The sequence below is a fragment of the Amphiura filiformis genome, chromosome 9, assembly GCF_039555335.1.
Source record: "Amphiura filiformis chromosome 9, Afil_fr2py, whole genome shotgun sequence".
Lineage (NCBI taxonomy): Eukaryota > Metazoa > Echinodermata > Ophiuroidea > Amphilepidida > Amphiuridae > Amphiura > Amphiura filiformis.
In genome coordinates this window covers 5,373,584-5,387,028 of record NC_092636.1, presented here as the reverse complement: position 1 = coordinate 5,387,028, position 13,445 = coordinate 5,373,584, and the positions used below count along the sequence as shown (strand labels likewise).

The 13,445-nt window shown below is 38.4% G+C and overlaps 1 protein-coding gene across 2 annotated transcripts in view; it reads left to right on the top strand.

Moving 5' to 3' along the window:
* The window catches only part of LOC140160550 (short coiled-coil protein B-like), a 32,681-nt gene that overhangs the window by 5,478 nt on the left and 13,758 nt on the right, over positions 1–13,445 (top strand). Inside the window, exons 2-4 of one of the 2 annotated variants that reach the window (XM_072183792.1) lie at positions 4,044–4,126; positions 10,756–10,917; positions 11,654–11,792. In XM_072183792.1, coding sequence (XP_072039893.1) covers positions 4,045–4,126; positions 10,756–10,917; positions 11,654–11,792 — 383 coding nt within the window. In that variant the 5' untranslated portion in view covers position 4,044. Of the gene's footprint in view, positions 1–4,043; positions 4,127–10,755; positions 10,918–11,653; positions 11,797–13,445 lie in introns of both variants that reach the window. The other variant, XM_072183793.1, reaches the window with a different exon arrangement.

The window sequence follows — 13,445 nt, the reverse complement described above, 5'->3', positions numbered from 1 at the left end:
TGACAACTCATTCTGCTTATCAGCTGTGTAATTGGATTTATCCACAAAAGTTGCGAATGCAGCCATTATATTTGATTGAGAAAATCTTTCAGTTATATTTTCCACAAGCCGCTCAATCAATGGCACTTTGACTTTGGTCATGAATTTGTTCCGCTTGTCATCATCGACATTCACATAAACATTGACTTTTTCTAGATCTGCCACAGTTTTGCTGACATCTACTAGGCTCTTCTTTTTTGATTGAGTGCTCTAATTGTTCCATCCAAAAAGGTGGCAAGACTGTCAAAGTCTACATGTTCCTCTTGAAATTGCAATGACAGGCGGTTTACTGTCGGAAGAATTTCACACAACAGTTCTAGAGTGGCCAGAAAGTCATACTTAATTAACTGAAGGTACAGCCCTCCTGCTAGTACATCTCCTCTTTCCTCGCTTTCACGTTCAAGGCTTATAATCAAACTAGGAAGAATTTTCTTCAGTGCGATGACACATTTCCCAAGGGCTAACCAACATGTTTCAGAAGGATTTTGGACCTTTCCAGCAGCATCCAGCGTATCACTTAAGAGTTTCTGCACAACTAGGAGTCCTTTTGTTCTCACTGCGCTTCGAGAGTAAAAGTCATACAACTTATGTAGGATGCTTTTGACCTTCTTAACCACCTCAAAAGCATTCCCTGCTTTTGAAGCTGCCAAATTTAATTTGTGAGCCCCACAATGTTGCCCAATTGCTTGCATAGGCGTAGATCCCGGGGGGGATGGGGGGATTTATCCCCCCCAATATTTTGCCAGGGGGGATGGTCCATACAATCATCCCCCCCCCAATGTTGACGCCTGATAATGGGTTTCTGACCAAATTAACCTCATATTTGCCCATTTTAGCCCCAAAAGTGCAAATTTTCGCAAGCGCTTCACAAGCATTTAATCTACTTTTACACCATATTTCATCAGTTTAGCTTCAAAATAGCACAAATTTTGGCGCATTTATATCATAAACTAATTCAGTCGCCAAAGGGTGCTGGATTGACTATACTTCAAGATTTTTTTCCAACTTCATCCCCCCCAATGTCAAAAAGAAATCTATGCCACTGATTGCTTGACAAGGGGTCGATGATGATGAAGCAGATTCAGTTTGCTCTTGTAATTGCCTCTCAATTATTTGCTTAACAGCACCGTTTTCCGACCAACCATAACAGCGGCACCGTCTGTTCCGATGCCTTTAAGTCTAGCAAAATCCAGATCATTTTTTTCCACAAAATCAGTCACTTTTGTTGCAATTTGTTCCGCATTTAATCTAATGATTGTTGTATCATCGAGTTCATTGTCTCTATCGATTAAATGTTGTTCCACATTGTCCACTAACTCATCTGCGCATCCATCAACTCCATCCACATTCTCACCAACATCATCTGCAACAGCCGCAGCTGCTTCTGGTGACTTTTCCAAACAATCCATAATTTTCAGGAAGTGGACACGCACATTACCTTCATCGTCTATGAAACGAGCATGGATGACCATTTGTTCCAAAGTTGTGCAATCAGTAGTTTCGTCAAACATCAATGCGTAATGCGTACTCTTTCGCATATCTTCCAGTATTTGATTTTCAATCACTTCACTCATACAAACAATCATTTCTTTGATTGCTGTGGTGGATGTGTAGTTTGCATTTCCTTTGTTTATTTTCTCTTTAATGTCAAGGCCTAGCAAGCTCAGCAAGTCTAATAACTTGGGAAAATTTGTTGTGTGTGCAATCCCATTTTTACATAAAAAGTATAGGCTTTGGAATGCCTTGACCATAGCGTCTTTATTCATTTGTTTTGGTTTAGTTAATAGTTCGCCAACATGCGCCAAAACTTCTGATGCCAAGTCAGCACTTACTGAGTCTCTATGTTCCACTGTCACTTCGTGGTCTTTTATGCTTTCCAATCTAATCCGAATACACGGTTTGTGTTCCACTTTCCTTTCCCAAACGGTGTCTTATCGTATTTTTTTGCATAGTTTGCAAAACATACCCTTGCCTTCACTATATTCCAACCACGGCCGGCCCTTTTTCCAGGCGTTATTGAAACACTCGGCATGTTTTTTCTTCTTGTTTTTTGGTTGTGAATGCGATGATGCAGAGCTCATGCTTTCAGTTTCAAGTTCATGTCCCGCGTAAGCATCACATTCACTTCCATCTTGAGTCTGAGAATCAGCAATATTACCCTCCTCGACAACACGATTATCATCAATAGATTCCCTAAGTAGTTATATCAGCCTCTTACTTGAAGGCTTTCCAAAGAAAAATTCCAATTGCCTTTGCGCCATGCTGGATTTGTTTACAAACTTTCCGAGAAAAATTGACACAATGGATTCCACGCTATTTACGCCCCAGGCCAGGCTGCTGTCAAGTGTCAAAACACACATGCAAAATCTGCCAATCAATTAACCTTTAACCCATATTAGAATTGCACACAGTCAACCTAGTGAATACCCGAGTAGCATAACTAGCGTGCTGCATGCGTGAGAGACAATACAATCAGTCGATCACGTCACAAACTGGCTTTCGTTTTTCTTGACTAGACTTGACTGCAGTCCTTATTTTACTCTTTAACATGTATTCGCAATCTGCTTTACGCGATATGGACTTAGGTACAGACCAGAGGGGGGTTTCCCTACCATGAATAAATTATGATAATGTTTGGTTTTGACGAGTGCTGGAATGTTTAAGCTTACCTCGCCGTTTTGCAGTAAAAAAACAAGGAATAATCACTCGATTACACAGAAATCTAACCATTTTATTCAGTGAGTGTAAGAAATATGTGCCGGGCGGTAAGGCTGAAATTTATCGTGAGTACCGGGCGGAGATTTTGAGAGCCGGGTAGCTCCGCCCGGCGCCGCCCGGCGTGGTGACAACGCTGGGCAAGAACTACAACTACTGCAATGGAAATTTTATTTCAGCACAGACAACAGTTGTGGAGTTACAGTCAAAAATGAGGGAAAACCAATATTTGATCAATAAATCAATAACCACTTGCTTTGAGTTTCAGAATTTTCATTACAGTAGTTGTATAGTCCTTGCCCCTATAATATACATATCTTACCTGTCACCAATGTGCTATAATTTTTGAGAAAAATGCAAAAATAGGCACAAAATAAAGCCAGGGGTGTAGTACCCCCTTAAAAACAGTATTGACACCTTCCTAGAGAACCATATTGACAAGTACGAATACAGGGGGAGCACCACCCTGGAGCAAATTACTTGCAGTCCACATTAATTTCTCTCTCTGTTGTAGTCAAGTAATGATGAAATTGGATGGGTGTTATAAGGCTTCACAGCCTTCCAATAGAGTGCCCAAGACGACAGGTAAATGCACAGTAAATTGGGTAGTGTACTAACTACTTAGAAGGCACTGCGACTGTAGACTAGTTCTTTTGCAGGTGGTTGTTTATTGCTTTCTTGAAGCAATTTTTTTGCTTCACATCACAACAATTTCAGAATTTTGAAATCGGAGATTGGCCTTGCTGATCTTGGACTGGATCGGCCAACACTATTATGAACTGCTAACTGTATTTTAAACTCGACCACAAATGATCCTAGCACTGGGCTCTACATGTAGGCCACAGGGACTCTCCAAATCTGCAACAAAAAAAAAGAAAAAGAGAAGAAACCAAGAGCAACAACAAATAAATCAGGCCCTCCCTACAATCCCGGCCATAAATAGTTCAAACACATACATGTGTCAAAGTAGGACTAGTTTGAAACCGTATAAACTGTTATACTTGACATCAACATTTTGCTTTCTTTGGTGTGAAGTCTGAACCTTTCACTACTACTACAACCCTCCCCCTGCCCAACCAAAATTAATCAATGTTGGATGTTTCTAGGGGTGCCTCCCCCCCCCAAAAAAAAAACTACCAACATTGATCGGGGGAATGGGGGCATATTTGAAGTATCCATGTTGAATTGTTCGAACAATTATGACCGGGATTGTAGGCAATTAAAAAGTGAATGTCTTTTGATGACAGTGCAATTTTTAAACTCCAAATTGTTTTAATTTCTTCTTGTAGGATGAGTGCCGGAGCTTTATCACCAGCTACTCCAGGTTCAGACGACGGCATGGCTAGTGTACCATTGGGGGAGAGAGAAAATGGTAAGTTGATTTCAAATACAATAATTGATTTCATGTTAAAAAAGTACATAAGCCTTAAGGAGGTACTACATGTACACCCCCTGATAAATTTTGTGACTAATTTTGCATTTTCTCAAAACATAACTACACACTGGTAACAAAAGTTATGTATATTATAGGGGCAAGGAATCCAATTACTTCACTGAAATTTCAGTGATTCAAGACAAATGGTTCATTTATGTTAAAAATGAGGTACATTCTAGCGGTACCTCTTTTCTTATAAATAACGTACCGCTTGTCTTGAGTCACTGAAATTCCAGAGTAGTAACTGGATTCCTTGCCCCTATAATATACATAACTTTTGTTACCAGTGTGTTATTATTTATTGAGAAAAATGCAAAAATAGTCACAAATTTATCAAGGGGTGTACATGTAGTACCACCTTTTAAAAATGCTCTCAGATGAAAGGTTCAAATCTCATTGCAATTTGCAAACTCAGGCCGCTCATCTGAGATCAAATTGGTAAAGATTGTTGGATTATCATCTGGAGAGGGGATTGAAGATTGGCTAGATTTTTAAGTTGTCATTGGTTTACCACGTAAACACAAAACTATGACAAATAATTCCAAAAGTGTATCGTATTATCAAGTAATATATTACTGCTGTGCATTCAATTAACTTAGACTTATTTTCTAATTCGTTCCTCAAACGCTAATAAATTGTTTTCATTGCCGCCTTCGCTCTTATTTGCGACCCCACACCCCGCCCGCCATTCTGAAATAGAAGCATTAAGCATAATGACAATACGTAGTGGAAATCCGAACTTCGGCGCAAGCGTGGGCAGACCTGCACGCTCTCCCACTTCAGGCACTATAAAGAACTGGCAGTAGATACAGTTTTCCATACTTGAGACTAAATTAGTCATTTTATTATATTATTAATATTTGCGTATCATCTATTACAAAACTTCAAATTTATTTTGATTCAACATGTAATTTTACCTATGATAATCTTTATCAATGGAAACAGTAACTTTCTTGTAACAATACAATATATCTCTTCAGTATTACACTCCCAAATTTAGGGATACAGAAAGGCTGTACTCCATGGAGTCTTTGATATCCATCCTTAGCAGTCTCTGAGTGCCAGCGTCCGTGCTTCTTAAATTACCTGTGCCGATGCTCCACCGGCTCTCAGACTGCGTAGACCATAGGCCTGTTATCGACTGTCGAAAGGATCGACAGTTGGAAAATTCACAGACTTCTGACATGTCGGTACACTCAATTGTAGTATCGATACACAAACGACATGAACGATGTACTGTCTCCCAACATCAAAAGCCACTAGCCGCTGATAGCTTAAACACTTAAAATATAAATAGCACAAGACTAGGGGTGTGATAATTTTTTTTTTTTTTTTTTTTAATTTTTTTTTTTCAAAGTTTTTTTTTTCGGTTTTGTAGTGTCTCTGGACCTAGACCTAAATGCTAGGATCATGGTTGACCTAAAAAAAAAATGAATTTTACACATTGTTTTTGTAATTTTAATATAAAATTGATACATAGAACTTCATGTCATTTCTATATCAATGATATCAAAATGCATTGAACTTGAATGCATTTTCATATTAAAATTACAAAACAATGTGCAAAATTCAATTTTTTTTTAGGTCAACCATGATCCTAGCATTTAGGTCTAGGTCCAGAGACACTACAAAACCGAAATTTAAAAAATTTTTTTTTTTTTTTTTTTTTTTTTGAATTTGGTACCGAGAGCAGGGAATTTCCTGCCGGGTAATAGGATTATCGGGCGGGACTCGAATTCCCGGGACTCACTCACACCCTTACACAAGACCAAAACAAACTAGGAGTAGGAAACTACCATTCATGAATGCAAGAAAGCAATTTTTTGTACGGAAAATTACTAGGCCACACCCCCGGCATAGAGAGTTTAACCACTCGTGCACTCATCCAGGGACCAACTTGTGACACCCGACATGATTAAGTTTGTTGACCTTAAGTTCACACGGTCAACAAAAATTATACACCAAGACATACCCCCACAACCAGGAGCAGGAACGAGCTATACTGAGAATGCCGGAATAACCAACGTACCTTCTGCATGACATGATCTTAAATGCCTCAAGACCTCCCCGACAAGATACATGTAAGTGAAGGGAATTAGCCAATTGTTTTCGGCTCTCCAACCGCACACAAATGCATCTACATGCTGAACACCTGGGATCCAATATTTTGAATTGAACTTTGGAAGCCTAGTATTAAGCTCATCGGCAAAGCGATCAACTGTATGTGGTCCCCATATATTGTCTATAAACTGGAAAAATTCTGATGAAACTCCCCAGTCATCAAACAACTCCTTTGTTCAGTAAATAGTTTCACTACTTTACCGGATAAGTTGGGTGCAAATGCTTGCAAAGATAAGAATCTTCAGGAGCTCTTCATTTGTTCATCTGAATCCCAATTCCGTTGTGTAATCATCTCACCAGAACAACTTGCGGTCCATGCACCACAACCAATACTACTCGCATCTGTATTAACGAGAACATTTGGAATAGAATTATTCAAGCAACACACGTTTGTTCATTTTCTGTACTCTCGTTTTCCAGAACACTTACTCTTCTATCACTTTGCTTGTACTACTTATTCTATATGGTCCCAGTATACTCTGTTTGCTATCTCTAGATGTAAAAATCTTGATTTCAGCTGTGAAACCCCTCCTACAACAACTGGGCCAAATGATATTATCTTGCTTGTTAGAGAGGCTAATTTATGAACACAAACTAAAAGAAGCCGTTTCTGCACGTCTTCTATAGAATTCAGAAGGTCTTTAATTCTCCTGTCTGGTATCTTTTAAAATAGAGCATTCGGCTGAATCCCATTCTAATCCCCAGCCATGTCAGATATTGTGTTGGTTTCCAGACTGATAATTTTTCAACATTAGGCACTAACCCGGCTAATATAAGATCATTCTTTACCGTCTCTGAGATCTTACCACAAGCTCTTCTGAATGAGCCCTACACCAACCGTTATCTATTTTTTTATTTTGTGCTCATAAATTAGCCTCTCTAACAGGCAAGATAACTACAAAGAATCCTTGCTGACGCCAGTGTTTTACTAAAGGTCTTATAAGCATATTCGTAAACAAAAAAGGTGCCGTTGAGAGGCCAAAGGGCATTACGAGGAATGAATAATATTTTGTACAATCGCCCGCTGACCATGCAAAACTAAGATACAAGTACAATGATCAGGATAAATTTCTATGTGATGGTATCCAGATTTCAGGTCAAACAAAAATAAGAAATCGCCTTTCTCTAAAAATGACACTGCTACTTTCCAGTCATCAAACTTAATCTTATCTTTCCATAGAAACTGATTTACATACCTTAGGTCTAGAATTAAATGTTTCTTACCAGATTTTTGAACCGATCAGATTTTTACTAAGGGGATTTCATTGTATTCTGATACCAAACCTTTCTCCAAAAGTTCCGTAATAGCTTGAGAAACAAATTCAGGATTATGAGATGCTGATTTATTGTTCTTTAACACATTCCGTGGTAGAGTAGATATATATAAGAGGAAGTTTGCATCTGTTACTAATTATGTCTAATACAACTGGGTTTGCGCCAATATTCCTCCAAAAACCAATAGCTGCCTTTAATCTACCTTTTACGATAGGTTCATCATTACCTTGCTCATAGTCATAAAAATTCTCAACGAAAAAGTCCATTGTACCCAAAGTTCGAAGTAAGTACCTCCTCGCCCTTTTAATTTACCTTGAGACAAAATGTTACTTCCACTGATTGGTGGTGCCAGCATTATCTGCATTTGTGGCGTTGAACCCTTGCTGTGCACAACCTCTCCTCCAATGTCCAGTTTTTCCGCAATTGAAGCAGATGTCTGTTTGTTTGGGACCATACCCCCATCTTGTTGATGTGTTTGCTGGATACCCAGCATAATGTCTACGGTTGTATTGTAGGCCACGAGAAAGATCAGACCAAGTGCTAGGACCATCCACTGGAAATGCCACGCCCTGCTGCTGACGCTTTGCTGGGGCCATATTGGTTTTGTTCGCCTGCTGCACTGCTCTTGCTTGGGCTTGTCTAATTCTTTTCTCATCATCAGAATTGCTTGCAAGCTCATCACTGAGGTGTCCACTTCAGCCCAACCTAATCAAAACATTGAAACAAAATTCAATAGAAAAAGAACAAGCTTCAGCTTCTTCGCTGAATAACACTTGTTAATCGGGAACTATTGAAAACATAGCATTGATTGAATACATTATAACGCACGATCCAAACTGATCTGCACTTGGCTTGAACCATTCTCGTTCATAGTGAATAACCATCATTATATAATAATGATCAGTCATTCACATTAGACCATCAAAACAGTACGTCTCAAAGCCCTTCCCAAGTTAAAAACCTAATGCGGAATGCAGTTTTTAGAGGGTTTTTTTTTTACTTAATTTTTTTGTAGGAATGATCCTTACTTTAATTTTTTATAGGAATGATCCTTACGACATTCTAATCATGTTTAAGGTCAAATTTTAGGGGGCAACTTAGTCAACTTTTTAAAGTTGGTCCAATCGAGCTCAAATTCAACAGGAATTATCCTTACGACATTCTAAACATGTTACAAACATTACCCCAAAGGTCAAAGTTAAGGGTCAAAGGTCAAATTTTACAATTGGCCAAGTAGAGCTCAAATTCAACAGGAATGAACCTTAGGACATTCTTAACATGTTAAATACCCGGTACATAATTTATAGTTGAGTAGATGCCTTTTGTTCTCCCTTTTTGGTGTAAAGTTGTGTATGACTAAAGGCCAAGAAAAAAATAATGTATGTCTCAGACACCTGCGCACATTGCTATGTGAAATCCAATTTAGCGCTGCCGCTTAGCGCTACACGTTGGCTGTATTTTTTTTTTGGCCATAATTATGTTCAGTTTTTTTGGTTTTTTAGTATAATATAGCGATTCAATTTTGTCTTTTTTTTACCGTTTGGTTATTGTTTTTTGTACACATTTCGCCATGATTGTAAAAGAGACATTTGAACAAAACTATGTTTCTGTATTTTGAATATCAAAATGTACATCGATATTGTGCCTTGACTGTAAAAGAAATAAATATCGCATAGCTCATTTCCTTAAAAAAATAAAAAATCGCATAGCACTTAACTTTTTTACCATATGTGTCTGAGACATACTTTCTTTTTTTGGGGGCCTAACATTTTCTTTTTTAAAGTTGATGCCTAACATGCTGCGAGGTCAAAAATTACAGGTGCCCAGTGGGCACTCTTGAGCAATAAAAGAAATATGAGGTCAAAGGTTATGGTCAAAACTCAAAATTGCTCTGATCTGGTTAAATGTTATATGAATGCCAAAATATTCGTCAGTTCACAAGGATTCAGAAAATATGTAGTTTGACCTACCTACGAAAAGATCTAAGGTTGAAATTTGGGCTCCATACCGGGGGTCACTCCCATTTTACCTGTACACCATCCGCGATAATGAAAACAGCGTAAAAGGGTAGTTTTTAGTGGGTAGGCACGATATGCGGCGTGTCGCGTTTAGGGTGTCAAAAACATGAACAATTTGAAAAAAGGGTAGCAAAATTGCAATTGCTAAATACGCGGAAATGAAATTTAGGATATGAAACTTGATGTTAGGAATGAAATCCCTGTTTAGGGTGTTGTTTTAGCCAAGGGTTAAATCCTTGTTTAGGGTGCTTTTCAAAAGTTGATTATCGCGGATGGTGTACACTGTACAGGCCACAATGGGAGTGATCCCCCCGGGGCTCCATAGGGGCAATACACATAAAGTTTATCCGATTGGTCTCAAAATGTTTGTCCAGTTATAATAATTCAGCAAAAGAATAGTTTTCACTATGTATGACATTTCGTAACCAAAGTAACACAAGAAAATACATCAACCTCAATTGGACTCATTGGACAGTAACTCCTTGTGGTGTGTTACCATAGCAACGCAACATCGTAGATAGTGCAGATATCATTATCAATATTAAAGCAAAAGCGTTCCCAAGTTAAAAACCTAATGCGGAATGCAGTTTTTAGAGGGTTTTTTTTTTACTTTAAATTTTTTATAGTGGGACACTTTTTGACAATAGACTGGTCACCTTTTCATCTCTTTTAAAAAGGAGGTTTCACTGTGGTCAAGAATTTTATTGAGATTTACAATTTAGGCTATTTTGACCTCATGAGATTTTTGTGTGAATTTGAAAAAACTGAATAGCGTACAAAAAGCTGGCAATTTTACTAATGTGCATGAGGGCTTTGACTGAGACAAACTATTAAATTAAGATGGCCTTATTGGTCAATAACATTGAGATGCTGTGATCAGATGGGGGCCTATAGATTCTTCTTGTGACTGACATTCAACACCTGATGTGTAAAATATCATGATTTTTGTTGGTAACATATATATGCTTTCTTACTTAGATGTGTAGTGCTGTCAATTGTCAAAAAAATTTCATCCCATGTTTTCACAACTGAATTATTAAGTTCAAGGAAAATTTTCTTCAATACCACCTCCCCCCCCCCCTCCCTCACCCCGTGGAATTTTTTTTTAAATGATGCCATATAAATGTTGTAAAATGTTGATGTGCATTTCAGGTCAGGGTTTGGTGAGTGACATTAGACACACAGGTGGCAGTAATGGAGACTTACCTAGCACATTAAGAGGTGGAGACTTTTCACCAGACGCAGACAGCGAAGATGCAGAGGAAAAAGCCAGGCTCATCTGTCAAGTACTAGAACTTCAAAATACACTAGATGGTAAGGAACGCTCACTTGGAGAGTACCACTACTTGTAGTAAGAACAGGGAAAATATGTGATGCGCAAAAACGCTGAAAATTGGGCATTTTGGGTACAATCGCGCATTATAGGTCCGACCGCAAATTTTCCAAAAACCTGAAGTTTTCCCCAAAATCAAAGAATCTATAATGATCTGCAACTCAATCCATGTTAAAAAAGTATAGAAAATTAGCAGTTGCAAAATTTGCAAGAAATTATAGGCATATTTTAATTGCACATATTTGAACTTATTGGGGAGAAAAATCACACATTTTGGTTTTTAAAAAAGCGCAAATTGCACATTTTCAAAAACTGGCGCGCACATTTTACTCTAAAAAATAGCGCATTTTCCCTATGCTTAACTTATAGCATCCTCCTCCAGGATGTTGCTTATTTCAATCGTTGGGAAGTTGATTCCTCTTAGGCCTAAAAAAATTGTTTGATCGGCGTAACCCGACCTAGCCTAAAAATAAAATTAGGCCAATTTAGCCTTATACATGATTTAAAAGTTACAAAAATTGTTGTGTATTTCTATTTCTTAATATTATAACTCACCAAAGTGTAAAACCTCTGAATCAGGTGTTTGATTAATTAAATTGAAAAAAAATGATGACATTGGTAAAAATGTGGTCATTTTGCACCAAGTTCAGTTGCAGTTTAAAACCCAGGTGGTAACCCAGATTCTTGCTTCTTTTGGGTTTTTTTAATCCCTTACAGATTTATCAGTGAGAGTAGACAAAGTAAAGGAGGAGAATCTTAAGTTAAAATCAGAAAACCAAGTGCTTGGTCAGTACATCGAGAACCTTATGTCAGCCTCTAGTGTTTTCCAATCAACATCGCCCAAGAACAAGAAGAAGTAAGTATGTATATCACTTTATCCTTAGTTGATAAAAATTCTTTAATCTCATTGGTAATATTTCCCGTTTTACCTGCGCAGTCATAACACATGCGAGTCTGCGTAACATGACTTGCGCGATATCCTAAAACTCGCCCGCATACATGTACTTCACACGTGGCATGGCTGGCTGGCTGCACTGTTACAAAGCAAAGAAGAATCTTTTGCTGAAGGTATTTTTCCAACCACTCTCAAGACTGCATACATTAGACCCCTGTTAAAGAAAACTGGTTTGGACAAGGAAGTCCTAAAAATTATAGGCCTGTAGCCAATCTGGAGTTCTTAGGAAAGACAATCGGCGTGTTGTATCGGCTAGACTGAGTTTGGTTATAAATGAAAATAATCTTTCCGATGGGTTTCAGAGTGCTTACAGGCCAAAACACAGCATTGAGACCGCTCTATTGCGCGTGGAAAATGATATCGTGGCTGCTATGGATGAGGGAAACGTAACCGCTCTCATCCTTTTTAGATTTAAGCGCGGCATTCGATACCGTGGACCACAACATTTTGCTAAGCAGACTTACGTGATTTTATTGGCTTGAGAGGTAATGCGCTTGCATGGTGTCAATCATATCTGAGTAACAGGCCAGAGTATGTTCGCGTTGGGAACTCCTCCTCCCCTCCAGTTGTTCATGATTATGCAGTCCCGCAAGGTCAGTCCTTGGACCCCAATGGTTCACCATTTATACCTATCCAGTTCATAAGATAATCCTCAAATACAAATTACAGTATCATGTATATGCTGACGATACGCAGTTGTACATGTCTTTCAAACCAACCCAAGAATGTGCTGATCAAACCATTGAGTGTATTGAATCATGCATTTGTGAGATCCGTAAGTGGATGCAGGAGAATTTTCTAAAATTGAGCGATGAAAAGACTGAATTTGTTTTAATTGGTTCTCGACAACAGCTGTCAAAAGTTAATGTCCCACATATTACAATCGGAGATTCTGACATCACTCCTTCATTGAGTGCACGTAATCTAGGTGTTATTTTTTACGACTCGTCAATGTCTCTTAATACTCATGTATCAAGTATTGTACGTTCAGCATCATTCCATATCAGAAACATTGGTAGAATAAGAAAGTACTTAAGTCCTCATGCTACTGAACAAATTGTTCACAGTTTTGTAACCTCCCGGCTTGATATGGGCAACTCCCTCTTGTTTGGCCTTCCTCAAGATCAGATTGCACGTCTACAGCGTATTCAGAACACTGCTGCGCGCTTGGTCACTTTAACTAGAAAGAGATCTCACATCACTCCAGTTTTAAGAGAGTTACATTGGCTGCGGTTGGTTACAGAATTGTTTACAAACTGTTGCTCATTGTTTTAAATCACTAAATGATCTTGCACCAGAATATATCAAATGTCTCCTCCAACCATATAACCCTCCTCGTATGCTCCGTTCTAGTGACAAATCGCTTCTCTGCGAACCCCGTTCAAAACATTCATGGGGGGATAGGGCTTTTTCAATTGCTTCACCACGTCTCTGGAATACTCTGCCAACCCACATTAAACTAAGTACATCTTTAACACAGTTTAAAAGTTCTTTAAAAACTCACTTAATGAAAGAAGCATTTTACTGATGTGCATCACCATATTTTGTTCACCT